Source organism: Leptodactylus fuscus, chromosome 3 (assembly GCF_031893055.1).
Source record: "Leptodactylus fuscus isolate aLepFus1 chromosome 3, aLepFus1.hap2, whole genome shotgun sequence".
NCBI classification, from domain to species: domain Eukaryota; kingdom Metazoa; phylum Chordata; class Amphibia; order Anura; family Leptodactylidae; genus Leptodactylus; species Leptodactylus fuscus.
The window spans coordinates 155,062,886-155,080,316 of record NC_134267.1 but is presented as its reverse complement, the minus strand read 5'-3'; the positions used below and the strand labels follow the sequence as shown (position 1 = coordinate 155,080,316).

The 17,431-nt window shown below is 41.8% G+C and overlaps 1 protein-coding gene across 1 annotated transcript; it reads right to left on the bottom strand.

The window, feature by feature from the left end:
* Positions 1 to 6,448: 6,448 nt before the first annotated feature.
* On the bottom strand, positions 6,449 to 12,138 carry NCBP2 (nuclear cap binding protein subunit 2). The gene is made up of 4 exons (XM_075268587.1): positions 11,935 to 12,138; positions 9,236 to 9,417; positions 8,136 to 8,274; positions 6,449 to 6,723 (listed from the first exon to the last, which is right to left on the bottom strand). Exons 1-4 carry the CDS (start codon positions 11,998 to 12,000, stop codon positions 6,652 to 6,654), a joined length of 459 nt encoding a protein of 152 aa, XP_075124688.1. The 5' UTR covers positions 12,001 to 12,138; the 3' UTR covers positions 6,449 to 6,651.
* Positions 12,139 to 17,431: the final 5,293 nt, after the last annotated feature.

Sequence of the window (17,431 nt, the reverse complement as noted above, 5' to 3'; positions counted from 1 at the left end):
TTCTGGGGAAAGGGGGGGGTCATTTGAATGCTTATGTTTTTATTTTTGAATCTGCAGTCATTTGATTTGAAAGTCTCATAGGCTGCAATACAACTGTGGGATATTCGCTGCATAGCTATTGAGGCTGATCATACACCAGTCTCTATAGCTATATTGCTATGACAAGCCTGGGAGCCGTCATAAGGTAATTTTGGCAAACTAGTTATACATGATTGGGCTCCTGCCATGACTTCATAAAGTATATTTTATGTGAAATAATAGTTTAGGAGTATCCTTTCCTAGAACTGTGATACCATTCCCCTTGAAATAATTTTTTTTTTTGAGGAGTCTTCAGTAGTTGATACCTTTTTAATGGCTAACTAAAAATGATGACATATTGCGAGCTTTCGGGACTGCTAAAAAGGTCCCTTCATCAGCCTGATGAAGGGACCTTTTTAGTAGTCCCAAAAGCTCGCAATATGTCATCATTTTTAGTTAGCCATTAAAAAGGTATCAACTACTGAAGACTCCTCAAAAAAATGTTTTTATATTTCATATCCACTGGCTAACACGGTATAAAGATATTTCACCGTTCACCAAAAATGTTCAGGAGAAATGCCACAAACACTGGCCATACACATTTCATTTTTGTCTGCATAAATAATCAATCCCATCCACTTCAGCAGATAATCGGCCATGAGAGTACCATGAATGGTTGTTTGCAATATGGTAGAAATATCCATGTTTTTCACCCCCCCCCCCCCCCATTGCACTTGATTTCCAGTTCCATATTGCTAATTTATTTTTCAAGTAAATAGAGTATCTGTTGGACTGTCTACAGCTACAACAATATCCTGTAAAAAGCAATTTTTCTAGTTTGATATTGAATTTATTTGTGACAGTCTCCCTTTTAACGTATGTTGGATTTGCATTATTTTAACCACCGTTAAAACAAATGTCTGCTGGTCTTTTACACCAGTTATACGAGGTATTCTTTTAGGAAAATATAGCTGTGTACTTCTAGATCAGGGGTAGGGAACGTACGGCTCTCCAGCTGTTGCAAAACTACAACTCCCAGCATGCATACTTGCTCTGCTGTTCTTGGAACTCCCATGGAAGTGAATGGAGCATGATGGGAGTTGTAGTTTCACAGTAGCTGGAGAGCCGAAGGTTCCCTACCCCTGTTCTAGATAATGGGATTTTCTGATTTAGTCACGGGGCCTACCAGCAGCACAATGATGGGGTATTTCTGCCCCTGTGTGTTGGCAGAACAGATGGAAAATGTAATTTAATTAAACTAATTAACTTTCCCACCCTATAAGAGGGCAAAAGAGACCCCCCACCACCACCACGGTTTTTTTTTTTCTGCCCTGTTTGGTGGGACAGATGCTGGTCTCTTGACTTCTTCTTTTTACTTATCTTAACTTTTTTTTCCTTCCCTCCATTTTGTTCTTATTTTCAGGCTTTTCTTAAGCCTTGTTGTTATTTGGTAACGCTCATCTGTCTACTGTGTTACTCAGGAGTTTACAGGGTTCCAGTCTTCAATGTCCTTGTGTATGATGGAGTCTTCTGACGTAATTATGCATGACGTCAGTATCCCCGTCTCTCACTTTTGGGGCCGCTGAGGTTCCTCCGCCTTGTCAGGCTCTGGATATTGAGCCAGCTTCTGGCAGAGCTGGCATCACTAGGCTGCCACAGCATAATGTATCTTGTTGATCGCTTACGTTTTTAATCAAACCTATCTCTCCTGTTTTATTTTTTCAGTCTACTTTAGTTTATCTCTTGAGAGTGGGATTGTTTCTCCCTTTTTGTCCTGAATAAATCACAAATCATCTTCAGTTCTGAGCATCTGCCTCTTAGTTCCGGTGGTTATCTGTTGGAACTGAGAGCCCTCTACCGTTTGCATTAGCAAATTTCTACACCTTTCTATTAAGTTTTTTGCCTATACCTTGTGGAGAAAAAAAATTAAAATGTTTTTTTTTTCCCCCTAGATGTCCTTTTCTATTGGTGGTGGCGATTTGTTTAGGAGAAAGGCTTAGGGAGCGTTCACACTACTGTCGGTGTCCGACATGTAGTGTCCGCTCCTAGTGTCCGCTCAAAATCTGTCACGGACACTAGGAGCGGACACTAGATGTGTCCGTGACACCTGTCATTCACTTGAATGGGCATCGGGTGCGTTCTTTTGCACTCCGTGCCCGTCCTTCCCTGTCCGCAAGAGAAGATGTCCGACTTCTCAAGCGGACAGAGGAACCCTGCATGCAGGGACAGGGAAGGACGGGCACGGAGTGCAAAAGAACGCACCCGATGCCCATTCAAGTGAATGACGGGTGTCACGGACACATCTAGTGTCCGCTCCTAGTGTCCGTGACAGATTTTGAGCGGACACTAGGAGCGGACACTACATGTCGGACACCGACGGTAGTGTGAACGCCCCCTTACTCTAAAAAAAAAAACAACAAAACATCCTGGAGAGAATGTGACATCCCTCTTCCTGTTGGATATGATTATAATCACTGTCAACAGTGTCGCAGTACTCTCTCTGAAGAACCCCTCCCTTTCCAAATATAGTGGTTTGGGTAAAGGAGTATGTGGAGGGGTCTACAGAGGAGATTAAAGGGGCTCTATCAGCAAAATCATGCTGATAGAGCCCCACATATGCGTGCATAGCCTTTAAAAAGGCTATTCAGGCACTGTAAAAGTTATATTAAACTACCCCCCTTTTTAAAATAATAACTTATATAAGAATGTTCTCTACTTACGGAACGTGCACCCTGGGTGGGCATTCAGGGTGCGCCGTCTTCTTCTTCCCCGCCTCTTCTTCCTCTGACGTCTTCGGGTCCCGTCCTCCTCCAGCGCTTGCTCGCGGACACTGATAAAAAAAAAAATAGCCCGGGCGCATGCGTAGTAGCACGCGGCTTCTACTACGGCTACTGCTCATGCGCCCGGGCTATATTTTTTTTTATCAGTGTCCGCGAGCAAGCGCCGGAGGAGGACGGGACCCGAAGACGTCAGAGGAAGAAGAGGCGGGGAAGAAGATGAAGACACGCCCTGAATGCCCGCCCAGCGTGCACGTTCCGTAAGTAAATCACATTCTTATATAAGTTATTATTTTAAAACGGGGGGGGGGGGGGGGGGGTAGTTTAATTTAACATTTACGGTGCCTGAATAGCCTTTGTAAAGGCTATGCACGCATTTGTGGGGCTCTATCAGCATGATTTTGCTGATAGAGCCCCTTTAAAGAATTCATCTCCCAGATTTCCAAGAAACCCAGATTGTCTAGGTCTGTCATGGTTTCCGACAATGAGTTTTGTCTCTTGAATGAGACTGTCGTTTTCTGGTGATGATGTGGAGGGGCCTGGCATGCCCATCTTCTCTGTAGAGATGATTCAAAAGTTGCTCAAGTCCATTTGGGTGGCTAGAGCCTTTGAAGTAGATACCCTGTGAGCCTTCATGCTCTCAAGACAGTTCAAGACACTTTATCAGATTATGGACAACCAGTTCAGCAACTGGGGTCCACCTCAGTGGTGGTACCAAGTCAGTGTCCTCCAAACGGATCTTCTTGAGCTTCAAAAGGGACATTGACTCTGGAGTCTCAAGAGATGAGTTATCATCTATGAAATCTATCTCTGGTGGCTGACTTCATTTCTGAAGTCTCTTTTCAGCAGGTTAAATTGGCTGTGAAACCTTGGAGAGATAACACCTCTAAGTATAATATCTGTGCTCTACCCTTTGAACCAGGTAAACTCTTTGGGAATTAGATAATATTATCGAAGGATTAGTAGACAAAAAGTGGAAGTCTCTTCCACAATCCTTCAATGGTAAAACCAAGCAATCCAGAAGGGGTAGAAGTTCTCAGAGATTTTGTCATCCCTGATCCAGATTTCAAAGGGGATCCAGATTCCAGAACAGAGGACCTGGACGTAAGAACATCAAGGATTCTGAGAGAAACAAGAAGCCAAACTTTTGACACCAGGTTAGTTCCTACCCTGCTGTGACGTTTCGGCAGCTCTCAAGCTGTCCTACTGCTGAACTTGTTCCTCGTGCCGTGCCTGTGATTGTTCCGGCATCTCAGCAGCTCGCTGGGACGCCATATAATGAGTGTGATGTTGGTGCCAATGATGCGCTTGCTTCGGCTACTCTAAGAGCTGCTTGACACCTAGCTTGCTCAATCCTCCTCAGCTGGGGCCACACGGTGGCTCAGTGGTTAGCACTGCAGCCTTGCAGCGCTGGAGTCCTGGTGTTCAAAGGAGTTTGTATGTTCTCCCCATGTCAGCATGGATTTCCATCCCATATTCAAAAAAAAAAAGACATACTGATGATAGGGAAAAATGTACATTGTGAGCTCTACATTAAAAAAAAATCCTCCTCACCTTCGCTTGAGGAGAACTTTGCAGACTTCTGACTACCTTGATAGCCATCGTTTTTTTGAGAATTTTGCAACAAATTACCGTATATACTCGAGTATAAGCCGACCCGAATATAAGCCGACCCCCCTAATTTTACCACAAAAAACTGGGAAAACTTATTGACTCGAGTATAAGCCTAGGGGGGAAATGCAGCAGCTGCTGGAAAATTTAAAAAATTAAAATGGCCGAGTTCTTGGGTGCAGTAGATACTGGGGAAGGGGAGGGGGTGTTTTGGTTGTCTGTCCGCCCCTTCCCTGAGCTTGAGGACTGGGTTTTTTACCCCCAGTTGGAATTCAGCCTGGCTGAATATAGCATATCTGCAGTGCTCCTATTAACCCCTTCCCGACGGAATAGGAGCACTGCAGATCCCTATAGTCAGTAGACCGGGCACTTTCAGACACAGGGATATCTAATGTGTATGTGTGTCACAGTCATTTTTTACTTTGAGGGCAGGTTCACACTAGCGCCCAATCTCCGTTATGCATAACGGTTTCGCCATGGGCAGCAGAAGACGCTCACCAGACACTGAATGTCTGTTTCTGTCCTCTCCCGACAGAAAACGGAAACCTGCATAACTGAGATCAGGTGCTGGTGTGAACCCGCCTTTATATGAATTATAGGGAAAGGAGTGATTTAGAACTTTTATTTATTTAATTTTTTATTATATATATATATATATATATATATATATATTAAACTTTTTTTTTTTACAATTTTTTTTAGCCCCCCCTGGGGGATTTGAACCTGCAGTCATTTGATTGCAAGTCCCATAGATGGCAATACAAGTGTATTGCCGTCTATGGGAGATTCTCTACATTACTATTACGGCTGATCATAGACCAGCCGTAATAGTAATATAGCGATGACAGGCCTGGGAGCCTTCATTAGGCTCCCAGCTGTCGTCGGAACAGGTCGGCTACTGCGAGCTCGCTGCGCAGGAGCCGGCCTGCATCTTTAAAGGTATGGGGCAGGCCTAAGGGGGGAGGACATTTCCGGAGGGCACCTCCACTGTAACGCTTACAGCGGAGATTCCAAAGCTTATGCCTACAATCAGAGATCGCAGGCATAAGCTTCAGCATCTCTGTTGTAAGCATTACAGCTGAGGTGGCGGTTTCTATGGCGACCGCTCTGCAGAGCGGCACCATTACACTTACATACCCGGCATCCGGACCCGGCATCCAGACGGGGCGGGTGCCGGGGCCCAAAGCATCGCCGCTCTCCTGCTAGCCACGTCACCCAGCGTGTGATGGAGTGGTGGGGGGAGCGGGGTCTGCTATCCTGGCCTGCTAGCAGAAAATTACCGTAATGACCCGAATATAAGCCGAGGAGCACTTTTTCAGCACAAAAACTGTGCTGAAAAACTCGGCTTATAATCGAGTATATACGGTAGATTTTCTTTTTCCCGGATTAAAGGTGGTTTTCACATCTGAGTGTAAGAACTAGAGCAGATAATATACAAATACTTGTACACAATGACTTACACTCTGTGTGTTTTAATAGACAGAGATAACAGACCTGGGTTTATCAGCAATCTCCAATTAGCTGAGATAAAGCTGCAGGCAAGAGTAGTTTAATATAAAGTATATAAAAAGTATATGAGCATAAATTCATAAGTCATGAAGCCATGTCATTTACCAGGATAAAAATTAGCCTGTTTGTTAATCGATGTTACAAACTATGTGGCAAATTTCATCCAAATCCATTCAGCTGGTTTTGTGTGATTGAGTAACAAACACTTTATAATATTAGTAGGATAGGATTGAAAGTATATAATATAAGTGTCCGATACCTGGAACACACAAACACTCTGTGTCCGATACCTGGACATGAGACTCTCCCCTAATCAGGACTTTAGAAAGATGACAATGCAAGCCTTCTCACCAGAAGGTCAAGCCATGGAGAATGGCATCACAGACAGCAGGATGTGTAACTCTATATTGAGAATCACCACAAGTGATCAATCCACTTACTAAAAGCTGTTTCCTAAGTAAATATTTAAGAATTTTTAGCACTGAAATAAAAAGGACAATTTCAGTTGGAAATTTAAAAAAAAAAAAAAAAAGTATTGAGCAACTTTTTACAGTTTATTAAAAATGTGAGTAGTAATATACGACCCATATGAGAACAAACAAAATAGTATTAGCAGACAGAAAATAGTTGCATGTTCCTTTACATAACAAAGGACAACGACAACAAACATTGTCATAGAAATGTTAAAAATCCAAAACTCCAAACTGTTGTAGGTGCGGGAAAGATCTTCACTTTTTCAGAATGTCTGTACGACTTTACCATAACCACCTCTTCCTGCATCATAATCCTGGCGATATTCATCTCTAACCTAATAGCGGGGAAAAAAAAAAAAAAAAAATTATACATTTGCCTCTCTGACCCCAGTTTGCAAAAAACAGCAGTTTATACCACATAGGATATTGTTATACCCGGAGGGGGGGGGAATTTGGCATATGGGCCTACAGCAGGGCACAAAAAGGAACAGTTGCGGTTTTGAAAATCGCAGCATGTCAATTATATCTACAGAAACGCCGGCGGCTTTCCCATAGATATAATTGTAACAGAAAGTCCGCAGAGGAAAACTCCATGAACTTTCTGTTCAAAGCGCTGCGGGAAGAACTGCAACGCGTTCATGCAGTGCTTTAGCGTGGTGGTACTGGCCCATGGGGCCTTAGCCTTAGAGGTGCGTTGAGCATTTCTACCTCCCTAAGTGTTGCATTAATTAATTTTCCAGAAAAGAATGCGCAGTTAACTACAAGGGAAAATTGCAATTTTTCCAGAAATACGTAATTTTAACATCCTAAAGCAGACTCCATGAACAGAATCCCAAACGCAGATGTGAACCGGGCCTGAGATGCATTTTCTCCTTTAACCTCTTGTGAATGTGTAAACTTTACGGATAACTGAGTAGTAAAAAAAAAAAAAAAGGTATTAAATGTATTTCATCTTCATTTTGTTGTAATACTCCTGAAATGCTGAAACTTCCCAAATCCTCTTTTGAAGTATTTGAGAGGTGCAGTTTTTAGAATGGTGCGATTTATAACATAGCCTTTAAAATCCCATTCAGAACTAAAGCAGTCTCTTAATAACGGGTTTATGAAACTTTGTAAATTTGGAAAATTACAAAATAAAAATCAGCATTTCCAAGTTTTCACAACATTTCATATTTTTACATAATGAAATGCTAACATCGACCAAAGCTTACCACTAACATGAAGTACAATAGGTTATGAAAAAGCAATCTCAAAATCACTAAGTTATTCGCATACATGCCAGATTTGAAAAATAGGGTGCTTTTTAAGGCCATATTCTCAAGAGTTTAAAGAGGACCTTTCATCACCTCCAGTTCTTTGCATCCTTTAAACAGGTGCTGCTGCACAGGGATTTTTTTTTAATCTAGTTCTCACTGTTCCTATACAGTTACTTCTGTCAGTTTCAGCACCCAGGATTCTAATAAGGCTCCTCTCTACTGTCAGGTGGGCGGTCTGGAACAAGAGAGGAGACAATATTGAGCTCCCCAACACGGTCTGCCTCTGTAATGTCCCCATGTCTGGTCCTGCCATAGACTACCCATTTGATTGTAGATGATAAGTTATGTGCCAAAAGAACCCGCACAGACTGTTCGGAACTAGAGCTAAAGAAAACCTCCAACTGTACCAGTTTCAGTGGAATTGAGCCCATTAAAGAATTGAACTTGGGTAAGGTGCTGAAAGATCCTCTTTAAATGAACTGTAATCTTACCTGACCACCTGATTTCCCACGTCCATATTGTCTGCCTTCTTTAAAACCTGCATCCCAGTCTGTTCGGATGATTCTATCATCTAAACGAGTACCATTAATAAATCTCATTGCGTTCTCAGAATCTGCTCTGGTGTAGTATCTGAGTACAGAGTTAGGGTTTTATAATCTTCAGAGATTTGGAGAAATGGTCATTAAAGAGACAAGTAAAATATACAGGTAAAATATACAAAGGCTGCTTAATCAGTTTTTGGGGATGGGTAAATAATCAAAATCACTAAGTAAGATAGTGTGCCAAAGTTATTACCACATTCCAGTTTTCAAAAAACGGGGCCTGGTCTTTAAGGTGTTTTTAGGCCATGCCCTTAAGAGATTAAAAAAAAAAAAAAAAAAAAAAAAAAAAAGTGTCTGCTAGAGGTAAAGCTGCCACTAAACATTTTAGAGTGTACCCCTTTTTACAATTTTAAGAAATTTTGTGTTTACAGAAATAGTACATCTCCTTAAACTCCAATAAATAAGAGCCAGGGGCAGTGCCCCAACACATCCACTACTCATTGTACAGAGCTGTCCTCTGTGACCCAACTAGATGAACGTTTCTCAACTTAAAGGGATTCTACCACTAAATCACTTTTTTTTTTGCTTTAGACGTCAGAATAGCCTTTAGAAAGGCTATTTGTCTCTTATCTTTAGACGTGGTCTCCACGGCGCCGTTCCTTAGAAATACTGGTTTGAAAATGAGTTCTCCGCAGCAATGGGGGGGGGGGGGGGCTCCCCACTGCTGCCAGAGAGCTCTCTCCAGCGACACCTCCATCTTCAGCTGCAACCCTGCCTCTTCTGTCTTCCGTCTCGGTCCAACTTCCGACACCTGCGCAGTACGCAGCTGTATTGAACTGCAAGAGCGGCCTCCCAAAAATGCTGAAGATGGAGGCGTCGCTGGAGAGAGCCCTCTGGCAGCAGTGGGGACGCCCCATCACAGTTTAAAACCGGTATTTCTAAGGAACGGCGCTGGAGACCACGTCTAAAGGTAAGAGATGAATAGCCTTTCTAAAGCAAAAAGCGATTTAGTGGTAGAATCCCTTTAAACCTTATCACTCAAAGGATACTCTACAAAGCAGAAGCCACAAGCCGTCTTCTTCACCTTATCAAGGCCCATTACAATTTTCTTCACGTCTCCACTTTTACTGAATAATTCATGGATCTGCTCTTCTGTAGTATAAAATGACAGATTTCCAACATACAAAGTGCAGCTCTGTTTCAGAAGTTTCTCTTGATCATCTCTGTTACCCTGAGGGAAAGAACAAAAATCAAACAAAGTTTTCCATTTGGGGGAATTAAAATGATCTTATTACTTCACATAGGGGAACTTGTGCTGTTTGGTCCAACGTTAGGCATCACAAGCTGGTGAGGTCTGGCAGTGTTAGGTCATGAAGACCCCAATAGCTGTAAGAAAGTGCTACTGTTCACATTGCATGACGTCAGATCATGCCTCCACCAGTATGCTTCCCTTACACAGGTACTATACAGAAAAGGACCTATCCAACCAACTTCTACAGAAGTATCAAATGGATAAAAGGATCCGCGCTTACCAACCGTAGTTCTTGTTTTCACGGTTAAGATCTGCCAGCTACTAGCCATTTTGTCTATGAAGTGATATTTGAGTGCTGTGATCACTTCACAGCGCTTAAAGGTGATTATATGTTGAATAATACTTTGTGGAATCACTTTAAAAGGGTAATGCACAAGGTGCCGCGCGGTGCTCTCTCCTGTTTTCTTGTCCCTTACACAGGTGGTATAGCGAGGAGGCAACAGCCCTCTAGTGAATTCAAACATGACCTTACAGAGTCTATAGCACATTACTACTATAAGACACCTCAGTGGCACAGAAGGCTTGCCAAGTTTTTTTTTCCCTTTTTCAAAACAACTTATTGCACTATAAAATAACGTATGTAATATTCTTAACAATCCTCTTTTGTTCCTACACCGATACTTCCCAGGTTTCTCCACAAGTCTCTGCACAACCAACTTCAGCAAAGATGTATCAGCATGCCACGTGACAGCTGCTGACAATCACCAGCCGCAGAAGTGATCTCAATGACCAGCATGTCAGCATGCCATCACTGAAACCACGTAAACATACACCAGTGGAGGACTATAAAAGGGGTTTTCTGGTCCCATATGAGTTTTTTTATACCAATTATTTATCTACAGGATAGGTCATCAGTATGTGGATCTGTTGGGGGTCCATCACTTGGACCCCGAACTGATTAGCTGTTACAGCAGCCTCTGGGTTTGGAAGCTTCTACAGGATGAGGAGTAATAGTAGCAGTGCTGCAATTCCCAAAAGCAATACTATGTAGTGTTACAGCCATTAGGAGCTGCATACATCCTGTGAATAGGTCATCAGTATAAAATAGATCAATCTGGGTACCAAAAACTCCTTTACCGTAAGCTAAGGCCCCATGCGGTTCTTTTCCGCAGCGATTTCAACAGGAAGTTCGCAGAGTTTTCCTCCGTGGACTTTCTGTTACAATTATATCTATGGGAAAGCCGCTGGCGTTTCCATAGATATAATTGACATGCTGCGATTTTCAAAACCACAACGGTTTTGAAAAATCACAGTGTGTCCGCACTGTGTTTTTTTCCGCAAACTGGGCATGGGATTTGCATGAAATGCAATGTAAAACACCACGATTTTTCCCACAGCGTCTTTGTTGCGGGCAAATTGCGGCGTTTACGTCCCGTGGGGCCCCACGTTGCAGAAATACAGCTTTTTTTGTTGCGGTTTTTGGAGCCAAAGCCAAGAATGGCTACAAAAGAAATGGGGAATATATAGAAAGTCCTTATATTTCTATGTTCTGCTCAATCCACTCCTGGCTTTGTCTCAAAAAACTGCAGCAAAAAAAGCTGCGTTTTGGCAATGTGGAGCTTTAGCCTTAAGGTAAGCTTTATTTACTTTTTATTTTATAGTGTTGTATGTGAATTAATGTGACTAGACATTGCCTTTATAATGGGTTGCAAATGAATATTTGATCATGAATCCTGTAACGGGATGAAATATTTCTGAGGCTGTCTCAGACTACGGTTTTTTGTGACTCAGAGTGGTTCTCACAGTGGAAACCCCATTTATTTCAGTTATTCCAAGGCAATATCCTGATCTTTAATACAGCTAATTCACCACATAATCCCAGCCTTAAAGGGACTGTGGCAACAACTCACCTATACACAGTAATTCAAGAACTGGTGTCCCGTATGCCTCCATTTGGATAGAGTCCTGGTTACACTGTGAACCTTCTACTCGACTCACCACTATGGTACTGTAAGAAGCCACCAAGAAGGGTTCGAAGCCTCCAGCATTAGTCCCATAGAGATGAATGGAGTGGCTATGTGCCTACATGAATACTGATCTATACAGAGAGCGTGAGGGCCCTATTGTCATGGTCTGTAGGGTTCCCACAACTCAGGCACCAACCAATAAATAACCTGTCATGTGAAACATTGTCAACTTGGCAAAACCCCTTAAAGTCTCCACCTCCTAACACTGCTACATACACCAGTCACACATGTGCGGGATATATAGTGGACACGTTTCGGCTTTCTCTAGTCACCCAATTCTAGGACACTATAGTGATTCTTCCCGGTGTCAGAGAACAGAGAACAATAGACTGGATCACTGCACGGTAAATGGAGACTATCAGGTTCACAGCCCTGCTCGTTGTATAAGCAGAACTTCCGGTACTATCAGCCCCAGTCCCATAAACCTCCCCCGCCGCCTCCTATAACACACAGCAGCCACCGCCATTACCTTAAAGTGCTGGTCCCGGTACTGGCTCAGCTCCACATACGAGTCACTCCTCAATGCACTCAACATGTCTGCACCCCGAGAATCGCACCAACACCTTCCTCTCAGAAGCGAACAAAGCACCACAGCCGCTAAGTGATACCAGTTTAACGACACTCACGAACCAATCAGAAAAGACGCCGTAAAGAAGCATTTCCGAGTTCAAAGCGGAAACAACCTCCGCCATCTTTGGTGCGGGCAAACAGCTGGTTGCGAACAAGGACGGAGGTGAGTGTGGAGCAAATACTGCAGACACTGGACTGCCCCTGGTCAGTCTAAGTAGGGGTAACTAGTTGTGTCTCTGTGCTTCAGGTCAAACGGAAATGGTGCTCAGGCGGCTGCTGTTCTCTTTACTTAACAACCCGCAGCTGATAGAGAAGCTCTCCGAGTCCCGGCCCATCCGCAGAGCCGCGCAGATCACAGCTTTTGCTATCACTAAGGCGCAGCTGACGGGCAAGGATGCAGCACAGCGCATGCTCCGCTCTGACACGGTTCAGCAGCTGAAGCGCGAGGTGACTTCTACTCCACGAGATCTGGGGGAGATGAGCCGCAAAGTGGGAAGGATGACGGAAACATTTGTGAAGGAGTTCAAAACCGGGATGAAGGAAGTAAAGGGGCAAGTGAAGAAACCAAACGGCAAGTAACACAGTGCCCGTAGGCAATGACATGACTGTGCACTGTAGTCAGCCGTACCCTATACTGATACCGCCATACAACTGCTGCCCTCTAGCGGCAATGGACATAATTACAGACGTCTGAACTGGTTGGACTTGAAATACTGAGAATCTTCTGGATGTACAACCTTTGTAATGGAGGATTGTACATAAACATGTAGAAAATAAAGATGTAAAGGTCATTTATATAAGACTGATGCTAATTAATACTGATATATATTGTATACACACATGCACATACACCATTCTACTATGATCTTAACCATTTAGGAGGTTTGATGTATTGTGAGTTCTAAGGACCAAGAATTCTTTTGTCTTTTCATCATTATTATGTTTATAGGATTGGCATTTTCACAAGTGTGTACGGTCGCTGACAGCCCTGCTTCCTTCTTTGTGGAGCCTCCTAAATACAAAGCAGACATATAGACTGAGAAACCTCTGCATGCAGTTATACGCCTTCATGGTGAATACAGATTTTCTTTAGCAGTGTTCAGTTAGTGAGTAGTTAGGATCTGTTTTGTAATATAATATGGGGAATTGACTAATATATATCTGGAAAAAGAAGCTAAAAACAGATGACATGTCCTTGTCTATCTTAGGTCCTAAGAAGTGAAGGATATGAAAGAACAGTCCCATTAACTAGCAAGCAAATGAATATATCTTGTGCGGTGGCACCATGGCTGGTGGTCATCCACATGTGAATACAAAGTAATTCCAGTATTCTTGCCAAATTTTGTGTGCAGAATGACAATTCACACAGTGAAGTCAGACATGTTATATATACAAAGCCCACTGTAGCGTTCCTTCTGTAGCCAATGGAAATGATACTTGTTCCATGAGTAACATTTTTGTTTTGTTTTTTGTGTAGATTGTGAGCCCCATATAGGGATTACAATGTACTTTTTTTCCCTATCAGTATGTCTTTTTTGTAGAATGGGTGGAAAGCCACACGCAGTGAGAACATAACTCCTTGCAGATGTTGTTCCTGGTGGGATTTGAACACATGACTCCAGCGCTTCAAGGCTTTGCATGAGTAACATTAACATCAGTAGCATGAAGGTTGTCTAAATTTGGGCAGTGACTGTCTAGTTGTGTAACTTTTGCACCTATTTTTACAGACTAGTAGCACAATCTGACTGGGTGCTGCAGTTAGAGAATTAGCGGAGTAAGAGACATGACAGTTCTCCAGTGATTTTTCTAGATTCCCTTTTAAATGGAGGCTGTCCCCAGGACCCAGCCCTGCAGATAAGTAGGGCAGAGTCATATTCAGAGTACAGAAGAACACCAAAAAATAACCTGACTTGGCTGGTGGGTGCAAATCCTAAAGATTTGGCAAATGATCCATTGCTATGGAATAAATCTCCCATTTGATTCACATTTTGGAGTGCTGTCCATTTTTTTGCATTACATAAAATATCTGGAGAGAGACAGGTGTACTTTTAAGTCTTGTGAGGAGATCAGGTTGCCTAGATCTTCACATTATTACAATCTTAAAATAAGCTACATATTCAATTCAATGTAAAATATTTTAATAAAAATTCATATTTATCCAATAACATTTTAACCCCATCTATTCATGTCAATCTCCTCTTTTTCTCCCCTTGGTTCTATGTTATTTATTGGTCTGATTTTATATAACTGAAAATAGAGCTGAGTGATTTTTGCCTAAAAGTAAAATCTCAGTTTTTCTTATGGGAAATTCTCAAATGTAATCTCTATTTTAAAGTTTTTCTTGGTGAAATTAAAAAAAAGTTTAGTGAGCTGGTTTAGGGAGACATCGTCAGATGTTTTTGATGCAGAATTCCTCGCTCTACCACCCAACAATAGACAACGGTGAAGAAAGTGTGGATCATAGTTTGCAGCAGGAAAGGAAAAACCTTCATGAAATCTATCAGAGTGTGGAGCAAGGATAACAATTCTAGTGAAAATAACAATCACAATGTTTATCAAATTAATAAATTATGCATCCCTATCTGGAATATATTGCAATTTCTCATTTCTGTGTATGTTCTATACATTATATTTAAAGAGGTCCTGCCTCTCCTGGCATATCTGTGTTAGGTAGGTAGTAACTGTAATCTCCGTGAAGTAACAATTCTGTAGCATGTTTTTTCTTAGATCTACATTATCGATTCTCAATTCTTAGTCCTAAATATTTTATTTTTTTTAAAGTCAGCAATAGTGTGTCACCAGTTTGGATGTTTCGCTACATATTCTGACACTGTTCAAACCAATGAATAGTAACACCTATACTAGGAGGAATAATAGTGGAATGACACAACACAGTCCTAAGGGAAGGAATTAATAAACAATGATGTTAGGAGTGGTGACTTTTTTTTCATTCCTGAAACTGCTGCATAGATACTTCAAGCTCCTTACATGTCCAGACATCTGTAGGGTAATATGTGTACATTGGCTTCATGGTCTGGAAGGGCAATCATTCAGATTGTGTATGTAAAGTAAATATTCAGGCAGATGTGACAGATTGCGCACAGATTTAATACAATGATCGTTGCATTTTACAGTGTATTCCAATATAATCATCCCATTAGTAATACAATTCAGATAAAACTTTCATATATGCAACATTATTATTGCACCAAAACATTTCCTGTACTCTACCCTGAGTTGATTGTATACAAGCCAAGTGGCATCCAACAAGTTTAACAGGAATATTCTAGATTATTGCGACTTAAAAGAAATAAATAAGAATCAATCATTATTTGATACAAATAACAGTAATGGTAAGATGTTGTTGTTCACACAATAGTGCAGGACACGCTCTCATATTGCTTGTATTATCATCCGCCACTTAAAGGGGATGTCCAGTTCAGAAACATTGTTATTGCGGACATGGCAATGTGCACCTGCATTACTTATTAATATTGTTTTGCAGTGTAGACCATTTCTGTGTGTTTGTTGCATTGTGCTATTGGGTGTGTGTCTGACTCTGTTTTGGCTGTGCACACCAGCCATCAGCCAAAGTCTGATTTTAATTAAAACATATTATGTGTGAAATACACTCCGCTTTTTTATTTGGAGGCTCAGGTCCACAGAGAGGAAGCTATAAGTAATGTATCTTAAAGGCGTTGTTCACAAACTACAGATTTCTGCTAGAAAGCCGGGGAAGATGGAAAAAAAAAACATACTACCCTGTTCCCGGCACGCCAGTGTCACTGACCCTAGACTACCCAGTACAGCAGCGCCTGAGGGCTTGCTCCAGTGACATCTCTGTTCCTTTCCTTTGGCTGCTGATTGCCCTCAATGTCGCCAAGGACTTCTACCAGACAGCGGCGCTAGGGACAGGTATGGGTTTTTTTTTCCAGTCTTCCCCGGCTGCCTGGCAGAAATGTAACTCCTAGACAATCCCTTTAAGAATAATATTGCTGAAATACACTTGTCCTTAATTCATGGAAGGCCCAGGAGAGATGCAAGTAATTATAGTATAGGGTCCCATCTGAAGGAGGTCACTTGCCCCTGGCGGATGGGCTTATACAATTTGATCATACTCAGACCAACAACTCCATTTTCATATATTTTTATATACAGTAGGAATTAGCACTAATGCTAATTAGCACTAATGTCAGTAAAGTGCTGTGGCAACTGTGTTCGCAGAAATATATTATGGCATTTTAGCCAAATCAGAGATCAGCTGTAAAAAGTGCCTATCTCTCTGGAGAATCCCCCAGGTCTGTGTTACATGAACAACCCATTGGGGGTTATTCATCATCTGGCCATACTTTTCGCAGGTGTGCCTTTTTTTTAGACTAGTTTTACTGTGGTTCCTATTTAGGATGTGAACCTCCTTAATAAATGTTGTGTACATGTTAGTTAGTATAGATGCGCCTTTTTAGGCCATGTGCACTTTGTCCCTTTTTTGTTCAAACAAGCACAATTTCCCCATTTTAATACTTTCTAACCTTATGGCTCTTTTACTCTGCCCATGGACTTGAGGGCATTTGCGCTTTTTTTGCCCCTTTTTAAAAAGGTGCAAGTCAAATATACACTGTGAAAAGCATCTCCATTTAGGTCTCGCCCTCTTTTCTCACCAAAAAGCAAAAGTGGCAAGAGCAGCATAAGATCTGGAAAAAGGTGCAAATACTTCCCAAATGAAGGGCTGAAAGAGACCTAAAAAAGGTGCAATTTAAATTAAAGGCGCAAGTAGTTTGATAAATGTACCCATTGAGTTCAGTGCTATGTAATACGTGTTGTGATGGTGCAGGTGAACACTTGTGACTGAATACCCCACACAGACTACATTTGATCACTGGATAAGTCACGGGACAACATGTGATAAATTTATTGTTGAGAAACCCTAGTTGAAAAGTGAATATCCCTTTTAAATATTATCTATATGCTATTATGTAAAAGGACCTATCACCAACATATTAAATGCCATACATCATTTCAATGCTGCCGCATCCCTGAATCATTTTAATCCATCCACCTATTGGAAAGACATGGCTTTTAGAAGATTATATTAGATCGTATGCGCCAAGGGGTCACTGACCTTTTGCGTTTCTCAGATAAAATACCAGGTGACTGCCCAGTTAGAGAACAAGATCTAGTTTTCATATAACTTTCCAGGGGACATATCTTTTTAAGAGGTGGATGGATTTCAATAAAGCTAAATAGTTCATGGGCACAGCGGTAGTCTAATGATGCATGGCATTTAGCATTTTGTACTTGGTGTCAGATCCTTGAGCTCATTGTGTTTCTTCAGCTGGATTCCTGACAGAATGTTTGCCAATATATAAATCAAGTCAATAAAAACGGACTTATTCAAA